The following is an 18,301-nucleotide window of genomic DNA, read 5'->3' as shown; positions in this document are numbered from 1 at the left end:
ACAAAATATCATCCCTTATCATTGCGATTATTGTATTGGTAAAACCTTAAGGCAAGTTGAAGAATCAGAGAACTTATATAAAAAAGCAAAACATATATGGCTTGCTAAGTGGTTAGCACTTCTGCCTCACATCCCTGGGGTCATGAGTTCAATTCCCAACAATGGCCTTATCTATTTGGCGTTTGTATGATCTCCCCATGTTTGCGTGGGTTTCCTCCGGGTGCTCCGGTTTCCTCCCACAATCCAAAAAACATACTGGTAGGTTAATTGGCTGCTATCAAATTGCCCCTAGCCTCTCCCTCTGTCTGTCTGTGTGTATATGCATATTAGGGAATTTAGACTGTAAGCTCCAATGGGGAAGGGACTGATGTGAGTGAGTTCTCTGTACAGCGCTGCGGAATTATAAATAGCTGCTGCTGATGATGATGATTATGTCACCAGGAATTTCCCAGATTAGAAGCACATTGCACATAGAGCCATTGCAAAACAATTCCTAGTCACTTTGGATGAGAGAGAAGCGACGAGCTTGGGAAAAGGGAGTTGTTGTGGGCCTGTCAGGAAAACTTTAGGAATGAAAGATGAAAGTGTCAGAGGAAGATACGAGCTTGTTTTTTTCTAGGTTTAATTGTGAATGTGTATGAGACAATGACTGCACAAAAGAAGACCTGTAGATAGAAAAGATCTAACTGTCTGAAGAGCAGGTGAACAGAGAGCAGTGGGGGGAGGTACTAATTACCGATGCCCAGCCATGCCAATGGCCCAAGCCTACACTGCACACTATCACCTTTTATTCTCTGCAGCTTTAAACGTTCTTTTTGGTGCTGCTGGGCACAGGGGGCATGTGTGAGTAAAGCATGTGCGCATTTCTGGAGCCCTGCTCCTCCCCTAGAATACAGGAGCCCTGTAGCACCAAATTACTGCATTCTCTAATTAGGATATATAACATTATACCTTGCCTTGTGTGTGTGTATACATATCAGTTGATAATTGGGAATTTAGTTTGCCTGCACATTGTGTATGGCCCGAAACTTACTGCAATGCCCAACAAAGAAATTATAAAAATATGCCAGAAAATAATTATTTTAAGTGACCCTAGAAGACCCCTATCTGGGACATATGCCACGCTCCAGCAAGTGGGCGCTGTACACTTCTGCCAATGGTGTACGCAGCAATGCAGGGTTTTTTCTGTAGGAGGGTGGCCTAGTGCTTTCACCTGCTGAGCATGCCCCCAATGATGCACAGACACACCCCCAATGATATGACCACACCTCCTTTGGTGGCAAGGTGGCAGCGCATAACTTTACATGCTCATCAACTATAGGGGGTGTCCAATGAAGTTGCTGTACCCGGACCCAAAATTCCTCTTGGCGGCCCTGCTGATGAGGAAAGGTGGACTATCACTAGATGTATAGGGTGCTATTCCTGTCCTAACACGACTTGCAAGTGTATCTTAAGATCATTTCAATTGGAATCCACTCAGTGGGTCACCGTTCTGTCTGTGTGAAGTCTTCTGCCACCTATACTAATAGGCCCCTGTGTGATCTGGTCGCTTGGCTTAACTGCAGAATTGACAGACAGGCCCATGTGTGGAACCAAATCTGAAATTGACACTGTCATTTAACTGTTAGGTCTAATGTCTGTGTAGGCCCATATGTGGCCAACCTAGTTGGACAGAAAACATATAAGCTAGGGTGTTACAGAAGTGTAGTAAGAATTTGTAGCGGATTAACACAAATGAATTTTCTTCCTACAACAATACAGAAGCATATTTTTAAGATACTGTGTGTTATTTGGTATGCCAGGGCTTACTGACAGCAATTACTGTTAGGCAAAAATGAAATAAGCAATACAATGCTCATTGTAACTCTTTCCAGTCACATGTTACCCAAAGTTCCTACATCTCAATTTTGATCCTCAGGTTGGTCATTGCAAACTACAACACCTTAGAACCCCGGTAAAACTGGCATTACAGTAAGAATGGCATGTAATGCCGTTAAACATTTTAACACACACTCTTAATTAGAATATACCTGGTGGTAAGCAAAGGTGGTGGTATAAATGGGGTTGTATAAAGAGGGAGCACTATAGTTAAGATAAATGCTTCATAACGTCAATTTTCATTATGCAAACATACATACATTTTCACTCTAGAACTGAGAGGTTATAAAACAGAAACATAGACACACTAACCTCATCAAAATAGAATAACACTTTTCTCCCTTCCACCTCATAGCGTTTTAGGCCAATCTGCTTATTCAACAGCAACTGTAAAAGAGACAATTTTAAAGATATACAATATATATTAAATACAATACAAGTAACACATGAAGGACACTGTGCTTATCTGTACTAGTCAAATGTAACACAACATCAGAAATTACAAATCCTATGATTTACTTAAATACGCAACTTAATATATTATTATGGTATATTTCCCATTACTGCCCCATTTTGTACATGAGGACAGATAAAGTCATGGAGCCAAGCATACTACAGAGCTGAGAACTTCACTTTAATGTTAATGGTTTCCATGTATGAGTTCACAGTACCTCAGAACCTCTGGGACCTTTGATCATGTATCTGCCATAAGGGCAGCTGTAGTTATAGTTATGCCACTGGATGTTGGGCTATGATTTGTTGTGAGATGCTGACAATCAATCATATGTCACGGAGTGTTCCGTCAACATTCAAACTTCTTCCCTGATTGCTTGCAAGGAGGTGGGTGGTACGAAGCCAGTACCTTCATGCTTTAGATAATTACAGATTTTCAAAAGGTACAACAAAAAGAGATAATGATAATCATTACATAAAGCATTGTGTTTGCTTTGTTTTATTATGAAACAAGGAGCAGATTATTTTTTCCATATGTATTAAAAGTAAGCTAAATATAAACAAAAGGAAAAAATAAAAAGGAACAAGTGAGGCTTAGTAACCAAGTATGAGTATGTGCTATAGAAGCAAAATAATAGGTAATTTAGCTTAGTGGAAGCTCATTTTAATGTAATAAGCATTAATATAAGATATGCAAAAAACAAAAGCAACTAGATCAAGTTAATAATAAAATATATATACTTGCAATTTAAAAGAAAGATTCAGTTCACAAATAGAAGCAATATAAACAATAAAAGCTACATAAGGTAGAAGTAAAGGAATTTGATGTAGAATTAAATGACATCTAGTGTAATTAATTGTACATGTTCTTCATTCCCTAAGGCTAGGTACACAGTACAGGATTTTCAGTCAATTATCGGCCCAAACATTGTGTAAGTGTGTACACTTACACGATGAGCGAGAGTCGTTCCAAAGTACTGATCATCGTTTCCTTTGATTGGTCATACCGTTTAAAAATCTCATTCCAATCCTGCTGTGTGTTTGCGCTCACGATAGGGATCTCCATAGAGTTCACCAAGTCATGATCTTTTCAGCCGATGGTTATGACAGTTGAAGAGCACAGATCTGAGGGTAAGTTTTTTAAAACATGTATAGTGTGTACGCATGAATCTGCATGCTGATCGTGACTTTTTTCTTTTTTCAGTTGTTAGTAAAATCGATGTAGATAACACATTGGTTGGAACATTCTGTAGTGTGTACCCAGCCTAAATCTCTGATTGCCATTTCTCTCTGTGTGAGATTCTCTACTTTCCTTGACTGCGCTCCTCTACAGATTCCCTAATCTTTACTTCTTAACAAGCTTGCGGATGCAGCTTTCATACCACTTATGTCTCCTTTTCAAAATGTAGCTCATTTGTATTATTTGTCATGCTGATTGTATTTATATATTGTTGCTACTATGATGTACTGTACATAAACGAATAGAGTCCATTGTTATATATATGAGTATGGAACATAGTATTGTGCAATGTAAACATTTTGGAGTATTTGTATCATTTGTTAGAAATAATAGATGATGACAGTGAGCTATTTCGTTAAGTACATGAGCTGATTAACTAAAGCAATTTGATGGATTCTGCTAAATGGCCCTAAAGACTTCTAATGAGTCCAATAAAAGAAAATTCCTCTCCCTGCTGGGAACACCACACATTTTCCGGATATATCTTTCAGAGAGGGCTCCGTCTGGACTGTGGAATGCCCAGGACGCATTGTGCCATGGGGTTCTGGAGACACCAAACTGCCCCCCTCCACACTAAATAGATTAAGTGGGATTTGAAACCTTTAACATCTTCAGTGCTGGACTAAATTACCAATGCCATGAATTTAAATTAGAACCAGCCACTTCCACTCATTTAGGAAACTTTTTGCTGAGTCATACAAGAAATGTTGGCTCACATTCGCAGAACATTTAAAGATACAAAAGTTCAAAGTCTAGTTTTAAATGAGAAAATATGAGATGTACTTTTTATGAGATTCAAATTCCTAATAAACGTGGGAGTGATAAGTATTTCATATTCATTTACTACAGTTCTCCAGCCTCCACTTTTTGCTGACTGGGGGCTGCCATGGTGATCTTTGTTAAAGTGGGCGGCACGTTTAATAAAATAGTTTATTTCTGAGTGTGAAATCTAAACAGATGGAGGTAGAAAAAGACAGCTGCAGAATCTGGAAAGAATACCTCCACAACATATTACATTGTGTGCAAATGAGTCTATTTATCTGCCTCCAACATATATAGGTGCACATCAACATTTAATGTTAACACCTCCTAGAAAACCTCTCTGCGACTACATTTGTGTGATCATTTTTCCAGCTACAAATAGTGGAATAATGACATTTTATTCATCATCATCATCATTTATTTATTTATATAGCGCCACTAATTTTGCAGCGCTGTACAGAGAACTCACATAAGTCCCTGTCTCATTAGAGCTTACAGTCTAAATCCCCCTAACATACACACAGACAGACTAGGGTCAATTTGATAGCAGACAATTAACCTACAAATGTAATTATGATGTATTTAATAAAATATAGATTACAAATCATTGTTGTATGAGGGGAGTGTGTGAAGTCAATACTGGGATAGCTCCAGTAGCAAGTGTGAGAAGGGGACCATTTGGGCTGCTGCAACCCACGGGGCCTGATGGTTGCAGCACCAGATACATTTCTGGTAAAGCCAGCAGGATGGAGGTTCCAGGGAGCCCAACACATGTAGTTCTGGCTGTGGCAGCAGTGGGATTGCTGCTCCGCTGTCTGGATCCTAATCTCCTAGAGCCATGTTCGGCTTGGAGGGGGAAACATATCTTGGGGGCTTTAAAGATAAATCTCCCAGCCAAGACTAAAGCTAGGTACACACTACAGAATTTTCCACCAACTTTTTATGCCGATCGATTTTACATGCGATCGATGTTCCGATCGCTCGGTCCATGGACTGCATACACACTAGCCTTGTTTAGGACGATATATATATATTTATATTAGTTAGCTTGTATTTGAGACTCTAGATCTATGACAGGGGCATGATAGACTGAAGATTTTTAGGTGCAAACTTTGCACTGAACAGTAGTAAACAATCAGAAATTGTATTTTATCGGTCTAATGCAAGTGTCTGGGTGGTTTCGGTCAAATTTTGTACCTGAATGCAATCTTGGTACATCAGTGCTTTTGTCTTTAAGTCTTGCAGCACACTGGTCAGCCTCTGAAATGATTTTCCTCATTTATAACAAAAGTGCAAATATAATGCCAATGAAGTTCTCTTGTGTTTTGAAACTTTTACATAAAAATGTATGAAAGATACAAGATGTCCTTTCTTATTGGATCAATTTGTATTTTAGGATGCATGTCCCTTTAATCGCTGAATTAGGTCTATCCTGTTGCCAACTTAATGGGGTTAAACCAAGCAATTACAGTTTACATCCAAATTAAACAAACTGTGTCCTTCAAGCTGGTCACATAAAGAAGAATTCCAAGTAAAGCTGAATCTGACCCAATTAAATCCAGATGTGAAAAGTCTTGTAGACCTCTAGGAAGTTGTAAAAACAGCTCCCACCAGAGCGGATCAGTCGCCCTAGTCCTTCTAAAATGCACACTAAATGCCTTTCGCCCAGCAGGGGAGCCGGAGACTTTTGGACTAAATAGTTCACCTCCTGTAAAGAATGATCTCTCTCACTTTGGACGTGCTCCAATGAATTCCCCAAATACCAGCATTTGAAAACATTTCTAGCAATTAGATATTGTGTTATTTGTACTGTTGCATGTAAACTATACAATGCTTTCGAATACTGGTGCCATTATGTAATTAAATTTCTCAGTCAAGCTAATGTTCTACAGTAAATAAAGAAATAAATACATCTTATATTAAGGTACAATGACAAGTAGTACAACTACCACAGGTTAAGTTACCTGTAAGCAGGTAAAATTCAAAGCTCCAGAAACCAAATGAACTTATTACCTGTTCCAAGCTCTCGACGTCTGCTCGGAACCCTGACAGCAGAGACAGCTCCAGCACAGCCATGTTGGAAGCCCCAGAATGAAGCCATCTAGATAAAAGAGGAAGAATGCAGAGATCAATAATCTCACTGGGAGAAGTCCTTTTTATTATTATCGGATCTTTACACTAGTGCTTTTTTATGCAAGTCCGTAAAGACGTTATCTTGAAACAATCAGTTTAAATCCATAGGTTAAATTGCTGTAATACAACAAAACATTTTAATAAGCATGAGCAATATTTGCTATATTTTAAATCTTTATATTACACTGTTGTATTTACTTATTGTTATATGAGACCACACAGAGACCCTGTTTATTTGTTCAGCTTGGCTAGGCAAAGGCCCATGCCCACTTAAAATAACTGAGTTAGGGGTGTTATACAGATGGACAAAAGAAAGCATGGGATATAACAACACATTTAGGGGGGAATTAAATTGTCCGCGTTACTGTAAAAAGTAACGTGGCCTGTGCACTATTACTGATATTATGGTAATAGTGCGCGGAATTATCATTAATACAGTAATTTCAATGCTGGATTTTTGCTCCTATCTCCCTGAGCTGCGAGCAGAAAGCCAGGTTAAATGCACTGTATTAAAGGTAATACACTTACCGCGACTGTATTCTGGGGGGGAATTGAATTCCCCCCTTATTGTATATTTATTAAAATTAAAGAAGCCTAAGGCACAATTATCTGTAAATACAGCATTTAATATTACATTCATAATTTAATGTCAGGATGTCAAGACTCACTATTAAAAAAAAAGAGGAATTTTATGCTTATGATAAATTTGTTTCTCTGATTCCATCTGGGGGACACTGCTACCAAGGATTGTAAGAGGTGAAGATGGAGTTGGCACTTAACTAGCTAACTTGTTAATTTGTAACATGCTGTCAGTCTGCTCCCCTTTGCCAGCCCCTGTATTCCCTCAGTTTAATTATAAAGCCTCAAGGACGTAGACAAACAACCAGAGACCAATCACAGTAGAAGAGCAGAAGGGAGGGAACACAGTGTCCCCCAGATGGAATTAGAGAAACGGATTTATCATAGGTATACAAATACTTTTCTCTCTTTCATCCTATATGGGGGACACTGCTACCATGGGGACGTTCTAAAGCAGCCCCCCTAAGGGAGGGACATCTCTGACAGCCCGGCACGTAGTGCACTACGGCCAAAGGAGGCATCCTCAGACGCAAAGATATTGAATTGATAAAATTTTGTGAAATGTATGGACTGAGGACCAGGCGGCTACTCTGCACAACTGGTCCGCCCAGGCCCCATTTTGCGCAGCCCAAGACGCCCCTACTGAATGGGTTTGCATTGACATAGGCTTGCTTAATTGTGGAGGTACGCCAACGAGAAATTGACTGCTTTGAAGCCAGCCACCCCTCTTTGAGGAATCCAAAAAAATGAATAAGGAATATGTTCGACGAATCTTGGATGGTCTTCTGACATAAGTTCGGAGGGTCATAACCGAAATCCATGGGATGTGATCCTGGGGACAGCTTCCTGTCTTTAAAAACTGGAACCACTATTTCTTGGTTTGTATGAAAATCCAAAACTACTTTTGGTACAAACGAAAGGACCGTGTGGACCACCTCTCTATGGTCATGAAAAACCAGGTATGGACTGAGGACCAGCCGGCTACTTTGCACAACTGGTCCGCCGAGGCCCCATTTTGCGCGGTCCAAGACGCCCCTACAGAAAAGGTGGAATGGGTAGTAATGCTATTTGGCACAGGACAGTTTGCATTGACATAGGCTTGCTTAATTGTGGAGGTATGCCAAGGAGAAATTGACTGCTTTGAAGCCAGCCACCCCTCTTTGAGGAATCCAAAACAATGAATATGGAATATGTTCGATGAATCTTGGATGGTCTTCTGACATAAGTTCGGAGAGCTATAACCAAAATCCAGGAAATCCATGGGATGTGGTCCTGGGGACAGCTCCCTGTCTTTAAAAACTGGAACCACTATTTCTTGGTTTGTATGAAAATCCAAAACTACTTTTGGTACAAACGTAGGGACCATGCGGACCACCGCTCTATGGTCATAAAAAAACAGGTATGATTCTCTACATGAAAGAGCACCTCAATTCCGACACTCTGCAAGCTGATGCAATGGCAAGCAGAAACACAACCTTTCAGGTTAAGAACCTCAGGTCCGCTGAATGCAAGGGTTGAAAAGGAGGTTCTTCAAGCATATCCAGGACCAGGTTGAGAGAGATCCCAGGGTGCCGTGGGCGGAACATAAGATGACTGTATATGCCGGACCCCTTGCAAAAAGGTCCCAATGTCTGCTAGGCGGAGGTGAAAAAAACGCTGAAAGGGCTGAGATCTGCACTTTTAATGATCCCAGATGCAGACCTGCTTCCTGACCTTCATGGAGGAAGGAAATTAACCCAGGGGAGACGGAAAGATGCCATATGGCAAGATTGTCTGTCACATCATGAAATGTAGGTGCGCCAAATACGGTGGTAGATAGGAGCCAGTTTTTGAAGCCCGTAGAATGATGCCCATTACTTTCGGTGAGAAATCTCTAGACCTCCAGAGACTGGCTTCAACAGCCATGCCGTTAAAGCCAGCTGAGGTAGGTCTTAATGTCGGAATGGTCCATGGAGAAGAAGGTTCCCCAGTAGTGGTAGTCAAAGAGCCTGACCCACCGCCAGCCTCAGAATGTCCGTGTGACAGACACGGCATGGCCAAGCAGGAGCTACCAGGATTAATGGAAGTCCCCCCTGCTTGACTCTTCTGAGGACTCAGGGAATCATGGGGATGGGAGGAAAGAGGACTCCTAGGCTGAAATCCCAGGGTATGGTCATAATGTCTACTGCCACTGCCAATAGTTCCCTTGCCCTTGAGCAAAACCGGAGTACCTTCCTGTTGTGCCTTGATGCCATGATGTCCAGGTCCGTGAGACCCCACCATAAGACCAGAGACTGGAAAACCTCCAGATGGAGGGACCATTCTCACGGCATTACCCCGTGGTGGATGAGATAGTCTGCCTCCCAGTTTTGGATATCTGGAATAAATACGGCTGAGATGGATGGAGCATGCTGTTCCATCCAGATTAAGATCTGTGCTGCCAATTCCATTGCTCCTGTACTCTTGGTCCCCCCCTGCTTGTTGACATAAGCCACCGCAGTGGCATTGTTGGATTGCAAGCAGACTGGGAACCCCTAAAGGATGGTTTGGGCCCCCTGCAGGGCCATCAGCCTGGCCTTCAGTTACAGAATATTGATTGGGAGGGAAGTTTCCTAAACTGACCAAAGACCTTGTAACCTTAGATGTAGGGCCACTGCTCCTCAGCCCTTGAGGCTGGCATCCGTGGTCACTGTAATCCAGGTCCATGGAATAAAGGACCTGCTGACTACTAAATGGGCCTTGGTCAACCACCATTGAAAGGAAGCTCTTACCTTGGGAGATAATCTTATCAATTGGCGTTCCAAGTGGAGCTGGGATCCCGACGACTTTGTCAAGAAATCCCATTGGAGGCAGCGGTAATGGAAACGGCTGTAGGGAAGCGTTTCGAAAGATGCCACCATTTTTCCCAAGAGGCACATGCAGAGGTGGATAGATTTCTTTTGCCAGGCCAGAACCTGAGTCACAGTGTCCTGTAATGATCGGTTCCTTTCCTCTGGGAGGAATACCTTCCATTTCTGGGTATCTTCCTGTGTATTGAGTCCCAGGAAAATCATCCTCTGGCAGGGAATCAACTGGGATTTAGATAGATTTAGGAGCCAGCCATGATGTTCCAGGATATTGATGGTGTTCTAGGTGCTGGAGTAGCAGGTGAGCTTATGTGGCTTTTATCAGCAGATCATCTAAATAAGGCACTATTTATATACCTCTTGAATGAAGATAAGGAGTCATTACTGACATAATTTTTGTGAATACCTTTGATGCTGTAGAGAGTCCAAAGGGAAAAGCCTGAAATTCATAATGAGAGTGTCCCACTGTAAATCGTAGGAGGGCTTCCAAATGGGTACGTGCAGGTAAGCGTCTTTGATGTCTATTAACGCCAGGAAATCATCTCCTTCCAGCCCATTGATACCAATCTAAGGGATTACATGCAAAATCTGTCCACTCTCAGGTTCAACAGCCTTAAATTTAGAATTGGTCGAAATGAGCTATCTGGCTTTGGGACTAGAAATAGGTTGGAATAGAAACCTTGTCTTTTATGGTGTTCAGGAACTGGGCAAATGACTCAGGCGGAAAGAAGAGAGGTGACACTGTGGAGCATCGCCTGTCTTATTTCCAGGTCGCGTGGAATGGAGGTTACGTAAAATCGACATGGGGCTGGACCAGCCAGGTCCATCATATATCCCCTCATCATGATCCCATGAATCCAATGGTATCGTGATGACATTGCCCACTGATCTCTGAACAGACGCAGTCGTTCCCTGACTCCTACCGCTGCAAGAAGAGGAGGACGGTAGTCAGGCTGCCGTTTTTTCCTGGGAGCTTGGGAGGGGGATGTCACGAGGAGTAAGAAGACCTACCTCATTGAGATTGACCTCTATTTCCAGCCGACCTGGCTCTATTCGCCTGGCCTCTGGTGAATGAGCCTCCCCGAAAGGGCTGTCTAAATAAGCCAAACATTGGAGCTCTGGGTTTTGGTACATTAACTGGAAGGAATTTGTATTTACCTCCTGTGGCCTGGGAAAAAAATTTTTCAAGCTCAGGACCAAATACCACTTCACCTGAGTAAGATAGTGATTCTAATGACTTTTTTTGATACTGTGTCTGCGTCCCAGGACTTCAGCCACAAGGTCCTTCTGGCTGCGACTGCCAATGCTGAGACCAAGGAGGAAATGGAGGCCGCATTTTGGGCAGCCTCATATAAGTAACCTGAAGCCTCCTTAAGGTGCAGAGCAAGGGGAAGTAGGTCTGAATTCTGCAGTCCGGCTGCCAACTGATCAGTCCAGGCTTCCATCCTCCTGGCGACCCATGCTGATGACAGCATTGGTCTGAATGAGGCGCCTGCCCATACATAGATGAATTCGTAAAAATCCCTCTATCTTACAGTCTATGGTGTCCTGCAGGGCCACTATGCGCGGGATCAGAATGGTGATATGGCAAGCAAAGCATGTCACTGGTCTATCAACCTTTGGGACTTGCTCCCAATGGGTCAAGTCTTCTTCCTGTAAGGGATGCAGGGAGAGGTACCTCTTTGGGATCACAAATCTGCGATCTTTCTGTTTCCAGTAACCTTCTGCAATTTGTTTTAGCTTCACTGAGGGTGGGAACCGGATCGCTCGTTTCCTTATCTTTGTAAAGAGACCTTGATTTGGGTTCTTCTAAATCCAGAAAATATAGTGCCTGATGTACTGCTAGTACCAGATCGTCAATGTCCTGGTATCTGGGAGATTCTTCCAGATCCATAATTTGTGAGGAATTTGAGTCATCTCTAAGTTCCCCCTCCTCTTCTGCGGATCTCTCGGAATCTGAGAGGGACAGAAGAGGGTTTACAGATCTATGTCGCTTTTTTCTAGACTACCTGGATCTTGGGGAATCCAAGAACCGGTTTAATCGACCTAGGCCGCTGACCAGGGATGCAGACCAAACCGGTTCTCCCGGTCTCACCTGTTCCAAACCCGTAGACTCAGTAGCCCCCATAATAGTGTCTGTTAATTTTGTGTCTAGCACCACAGAGGTGGATGGGAGAACCGTCGCAACCGTGGGTATCTCGGCCAGCTTAGCGAGGAGTTTAATCAATGTAGCAACTGTCTGCGTAAACAAGGTTGCCCATTCAGTTGCCTCCGTTGGTGGGGGCGAGCTAGTTTGGGCTTGCACGGTCTGGGCCCCCACATCACAGTTAACATAAAGAGCCCCCTGGTCCTGTTGTCCATTAGGTAATTTTTCCTTACATTTTATAATATAATATTTTGCACAAGGTGCTTTTCCTTTTTCAGACATTTTTGTAACAGGGGCTGAATTACTGATATTATATGTCTAATATGTAGAATTAGACACTTAGCCTACCTGAGGCTAATATAGGTGAACAGGAGAGCAGTCTGTCAGCAGTGTCTGTAAGCGGAGTAGTGTCTGCTTATTTCCCAGGCAGTGTCTTGGCGCTTTTATTGGAAGAGTCCAAATATGTCCTGATGGTAGGGGAGCTCCAATTGGTAGTTTAGTTCTTTGTGTTCCAAAAAAGTTGCTCTCACTCCTGGAGTTATAACGCTAGCTGAGGCTACTAACCATTAAGTCCACAGTAATGTTGGTACCTCAAGCATGCAGGCAATTCCTAGTTATGTTTTTTCACGTTTCCCCCTCCTTTTCTCAAGGAGGGGACTTGGTATGTTCCTGCAATGGCGGCTCCCATCGATCCGATTACCAGCGCTCTCTGCCAGTAAAGTCAGCGCCAATGTGTCGGGCAGGTGTCAGCATGACAGTGGCTTGTCTATCCGCCTGTCAATGCTGATAACAGACATTCTGCCATGGAGAGCCGCACGTCTCTCACTGTATGACAGCCCAATTTTGCAGTCACATCAATATGTGTGTGCTCTGTCCTCAGCAGAGCACATTATCGCTAAAAGGATTTCTTTAGGGGAGAAAAAGAGAAAACAAGTAAAGAATACATTTTTAAGGAAAAAAACATCCTAGCATTATAGTAAACCGAACTCCCTTGGGCACTTAATCTAAACTGGGAGGCTACAGGGGGTTGCAGAGGATAGGGGACTGTCAGCATGTTACAAATTAACAAGTTAACTAGTTAAGTGCCAACTCCACCTCCACCTCTTTCAACCCATGGTAGCAGTGTTCCCCAAATAGGATGAAAGAGAAATGTACTATGCCCAATAACTAGCAGTTTGTTACAATGTGGGTATTATATTACAAGAGTAAGAAACATAACTAGAAACTGGTGATAAAGAAATTGAATGTAAATATATACGAATATTTATTTTATTTTGTGGAAACAGAAGGGCTATCTACGCACGGAAAATGACAAGACACACCTGAGCGCCATACAGCTAAAAACATACTGAGTGTCCAGTGTTCATTTCTTAAAACTGCATGTCACATAAAGCCCTAGATAATTCTACTATCTAATCGGTAGCCTTTATTTACATCTCAGCCTAAACTAAACCCATGAAATTTGCAATAGTATGTCCGGTTGCATATCATGGTACACGCCTGTTCTCCGCTTTCAGGAGATGCCTCCAGAAACTAGAAGTATGTTTCGGTTTGTGCAAAGGTAGAAAAAGGTCAAGAAGTGCGCTGTGTAAATATTACATGAAAAGTTTTGTCTCATATCCCTTTAGAACCACCCTGTTTATTAAATAAAATGCATAGACTTAAAATAGTCTTTGGTTTAGCCTAGTTAATGGTGTAAATTCATTTTGAACGTTGGGAGGTACATTAGAATTTGAAAATCATAAATAAAGCAATTTTAAACAAATATGTGCTTTTTCTGCAGAATTGCAACTAGAAAGTGCAAAATATGTTCTATTAAAAGTAAAGGCCGAGACACGATCTCTGCCAGGACCAAACTAGTGGCAATGACTGTGTGCACGTCCCTACAGCAATGAAAACCCCTAAAATGTCCAAATAATCTCCTTCAGCTAAATGAAACTTAATTTTTTCACTGCTGAGTGCTTAGCATAGTACCCCTTCTCCATCGGCCACACAATCTTCGGTCCCTCTGCTAATACTATCTTGCTCCACAAACCAATGTGCTGTGGAGGAAATCTAGGCAAACCTGCACAAATTGGGGTGCATAGCAACACCAAAGGGTGTTTGACACTACCCCTTGCGCTTTATAAATGAGGCCCCCTAATTATCTTAAAACATACAGTTCAGTGCAGTGGTTATGATGATGCAAAAATAAATATTTAAACTAATGTTGACGGAGATCTGGCTTTTCATTGCATAATAGCTTACAACAACTCACTAGCGTTTCTGAGAAAATTTAATTTGCAAGGATACCATACATTCTTGATTCAGCAAAAAACAATTTTCCTTGATTAATAGAATAAACAAAAGTGGTTTCCAAAGTATAAAACACATGCAAAAATATAGCAACCGAAGAAGAGAAATGAAAGAATCAAGCCCTGCAGACACGAGGATCAAACTGAAGTGCTAGATAAAACTGTACTTCCAAGCTTGCAGCTTTCACAGCTTTGCCTCACTCTTGTCCCTCCAAACATAATTTTCACTTGTACACAGAACACATTAAAGGTCCACAAATGGATAAGCAGTCATACCTGGTGCAAGCTTCCAGGGTCACTTTGTATTCCTGATGGTCCTGGTGGGACCCTGGATCATCATCCTCAGGAAGAGCTCTCTCTCTGAGAAGTGTCTCTGGGCGCCCAGCTTGACGGCGATCCCTCCCTGGCTTTGGCTCTTTGATGTGGACTAGAAGCTGAAAGGCTGGCTTGACCACTGGGTCAGGAACATTGTAATGAACATCGATCTGGAAAGAGTTGATAAAAGGGCTATATAACTAAAGATAGTTATGTTCATGGAATTATTTGCCTACAGTTGAACGCTATGAGAAAATCTTTACTAAAACAATTTAATGTCTACATTTACAAGGATAGCCGCAAAAATGTTTATCTAAAATACAGTATTTTTAGCGTCATTAACAGCCACACTTATAACCAATCCAGTATGGATAACTGCAGGCAGTATATTCTTTCCATATGCTGGCTTTAAGGTAAGGCTCCCTCCCATTACACACTTGAGAACTATATCCCATAGATTGTCAGCTTGTCAGCAGGGCCTTCTTACCTCTCTGTCTGTATGTATTATCCAGTATTGCTTTACTACTGTGTTTGTTTCCAACTGTAAAACGCTACGAAATTTGCTGAAGCTATATAAATGTTGATGATGAAGATGTTAACGATAATGCTCTACTGTCACAGGACATTTTAGTATCACAGTATTGCATATTATATAGCCTTTTATGAGGCAGGGAAGTCAGAGTCAAATTGTGTACTTATAACAGCTTATAGCCAGGATCCAGGGGAAGTGTAAAGTATTACAGTAGAAGCTATAACATATTACATTATGGCATACTTGCCAATTGTTCCTAATTTCCAAGGACAGTACACAGATTTAAATATTTGTCCAATTTTTCAATATTGGCTGTATGTACAATAAAAAAAATCCCCCACACAAAACTAATTTCTCATTGTATGAATATTATGTATGAATATGCATAATGAGGGTTGCAGTGCAGCAAGTCTATGAAGGCAACATCACACATAACATGTCTAGATGTAACTATCCTGTTTTTTAGTGTCCTTGGATATTATTTTCACATGTTACATGGTACATGGTATTCATGATAACAACTATGAAAACACAATTTTTTATGGGAAGTCCTAAGGTGGAAAAACCCTTACAATAGTGTCTTGTAATTTTTATAAAAGCATGTGGTATATATATATATATATATAAAATCATTATACTACTTTTATTTTCATGCAAAAGCCAATGGCCACTAGAAACACCACCCTTGGATATACACACATTCAGTACCGTCCTGAAACTTGGCTTCAGAGATCAAGCTCTTTGCACTCTGGCCAAGAAGCAGTCTTACTTTTTCTGTCTCTGGGCATGTCAGTGCTGTTGTAAAATAACCATGGCCACAGGTCAAAACCTGTCATCTGTGGTCATTTTCCAATAACAAGCACCAATATGTAAGATAATAATATGATCAATTTTGAAATTTTATGTATTCAAGTACCAGTTTATGACTTTACCTGCATTAAACAGCAGCCTTCTCCTTTCGCGCTGACAAACAAACCAGTTGGGATGGTGGGAATCTACATGTAAAACACACAATGACATTTTACAAATAAGACAAGTATCATCCGTTGCCAACAATTTCAGCCAAGAATTCTGAAGCTGCCTTCTTGCTTTGTGACCCAATTTTTCCCTCAGCTCACCACAGCTGTCTGCAGGATCTTCTTGTTCAGCCTATGGAGCTCAAAAGTTTCCTGATAGTCCAGGTTGGTTGATGCCAGAGATATTGTGAGGTTCACTCCACCAATATAGGAAAGGATTGCATATTCAGCGAGCGCCTGCAGCGCCACACATGTGTCCTGTGATTACAATGTTATAATATGTATAATATAATATGTACACAAACACACAGTTCTGCACATAATCCTGAAATCATCATCATCATTTATTTACATAGCGCCAGCAAATTCCGTAGCGCTTAAAATAACACAATATCTGCAACTTATCAAGGTTTGTAATATACTCTGTTTCAGGATTTACTCAACAGCATTTGTGTCTAGAAACAGAGTACTTGCAAAGTAATATGAAGCCAAAGCATTCCCATAACGAATGTGGCTGAAACTGCCCTGACCTGCACATTGCCCAACAAAAGCTATTCAATTTCCCAATTCCCAACTCTGTGCTATTTGTGGCTGGTTTAAAGAACAGTGAGATTCATAAGTCAGAAGTATGTTTGGTAATCTGTTGTACATAGATTTTAAATGTTAAAGCGAATCCCCTTGATCTCCAGGGGCCTGATTCATTAAGGATCTTAAATGAAGAGATATCTTATTTAAGTCTCCTGGACAAAACCATGTTACAATGCAAGGGGTGCAAACTAGTTTTCTGTTTTGCACATAAGTTAAATGCTGACTGTTTTTTCATTTAGCACATAAATACTTGATAGCTTATTTGTACACTGAAATTTAAAGCTGATATTTGTGTGCTACATGAAAAAACAGTCAGTATTTAACTTATGTGCTAAACAGAAAACTAGTTTGCACCCCTTGCATTGTAACATGGTTTTGTCCAGGGGACTGAAATAAGATACCTCTTCATTTAAGATCCTTAATGAATCAGGCCCCAGATGTGTATTCTTCATATCCACCGGATAGCTGAATGATTATTAGGGGAGGCTGGGGAATGAGTATACAGGTTACTAGGGGTCTGCATTACAAATTGCAGAATATATTTTTACATCTTGTGTGTGACGGGACATTTTTTATTGTGAAGATAAAACACTACATGTGCAATAAACTTTCAGAGTATTCAAACTTCTCTGGTTATACAATGGAAATAAAGGTCTTTACCAGGTCTGACAGGGTACATATATTTTTCCTAACTTATTTGTAACTGTAGAAGTTGGTTTGCAGTATATTAATTATATTCTTAAAGGCTTTTAATGGGTATATAATGGGTATAAAATGGAGATGGCATGAATTCTACAATAAATTTACATTCTCAGGTGATAGTATTATAGAGTGCAACTCTAACTAGCGTTGGCTCTAAGAAGCTAATTACAGTTCAGAACCCATACTTAGGGTGGCAAAGATGCACATTATAGCTTTTTATTTTATATTCCATTATTAATAACATATTATTTATATATGTTATTTACATTTGCTCAGATAGGGGCTCATTACTTGTATTTGCTTATATTTTGTAGATAGGACGCACAGAAGGAGCAGTGTTCTGGAACCATAGAGAGAGATGGTGTTAGGGTTTAGGGTACCACAGAAGGGGTCCAGAGGCTGTCAATATGTAAATCAATCTAACACAAAACGAGTCTATTTTACTATCTTGATTTGTTTGAGCACAATAAATTTCTGGACAAATGGTTTACATACACCTAACAATTGGACAGAAAAGGACAGAAATTTATTTTAATTAGGTGCACTCAATCCTCTGAAATTAACCATTTAATTGAACCATCCAGATCATTTTAATCACATTTTTATCTATGAGCACAATTTTACCCTATATTTCGCTTTTAAACATATGTCAATAAAAGTTATGTTTTAAAGAGGGTACTAATACTTGTTCAATTAAATGGTTAATTTCAGAGGATTGAGTGCACATAATTAAAATAAACTTCTGTCCTTTTCTGTCCAATATGATACGATTATGTTTCTAGATTGCACCCCAGCGAAACATGTTTATTTACTTATCATATTATTATCATAATATATA

At 40.8% G+C, this 18,301-nt stretch overlaps 1 protein-coding gene across 2 annotated transcripts in view; it reads right to left on the bottom strand.

The window, feature by feature from the left end:
- Positions 1-18,301, bottom strand: part of CPAMD8 (C3 and PZP like alpha-2-macroglobulin domain containing 8) — a 135,466-nt gene that overhangs the window by 22,488 nt on the left and 94,677 nt on the right. For both annotated transcript variants that reach the window (XM_075207118.1, XM_075207108.1), the window contains exons 33-37: positions 16,276-16,431; positions 16,090-16,152; positions 14,587-14,795; positions 6,347-6,434; positions 2,191-2,265 (exon numbers count right to left, since the gene is read on the bottom strand). In XM_075207118.1, the coding sequence (XP_075063219.1) occupies positions 2,191-2,265; positions 6,347-6,434; positions 14,587-14,795; positions 16,090-16,152; positions 16,276-16,431 (591 nt within the window). The remainder of the gene's footprint in view (positions 1-2,190; positions 2,266-6,346; positions 6,435-14,586; positions 14,796-16,089; positions 16,153-16,275; positions 16,432-18,301) is intronic.

The sequence above is a fragment of the Mixophyes fleayi genome, chromosome 1 (assembly GCF_038048845.1).
Source record: "Mixophyes fleayi isolate aMixFle1 chromosome 1, aMixFle1.hap1, whole genome shotgun sequence".
Taxonomy (NCBI): domain Eukaryota; kingdom Metazoa; phylum Chordata; class Amphibia; order Anura; family Limnodynastidae; genus Mixophyes; species Mixophyes fleayi.
The sequence above is the reverse complement of the archived record's forward strand: the minus strand, read 5'-3'. Positions and strand labels throughout refer to the sequence as shown.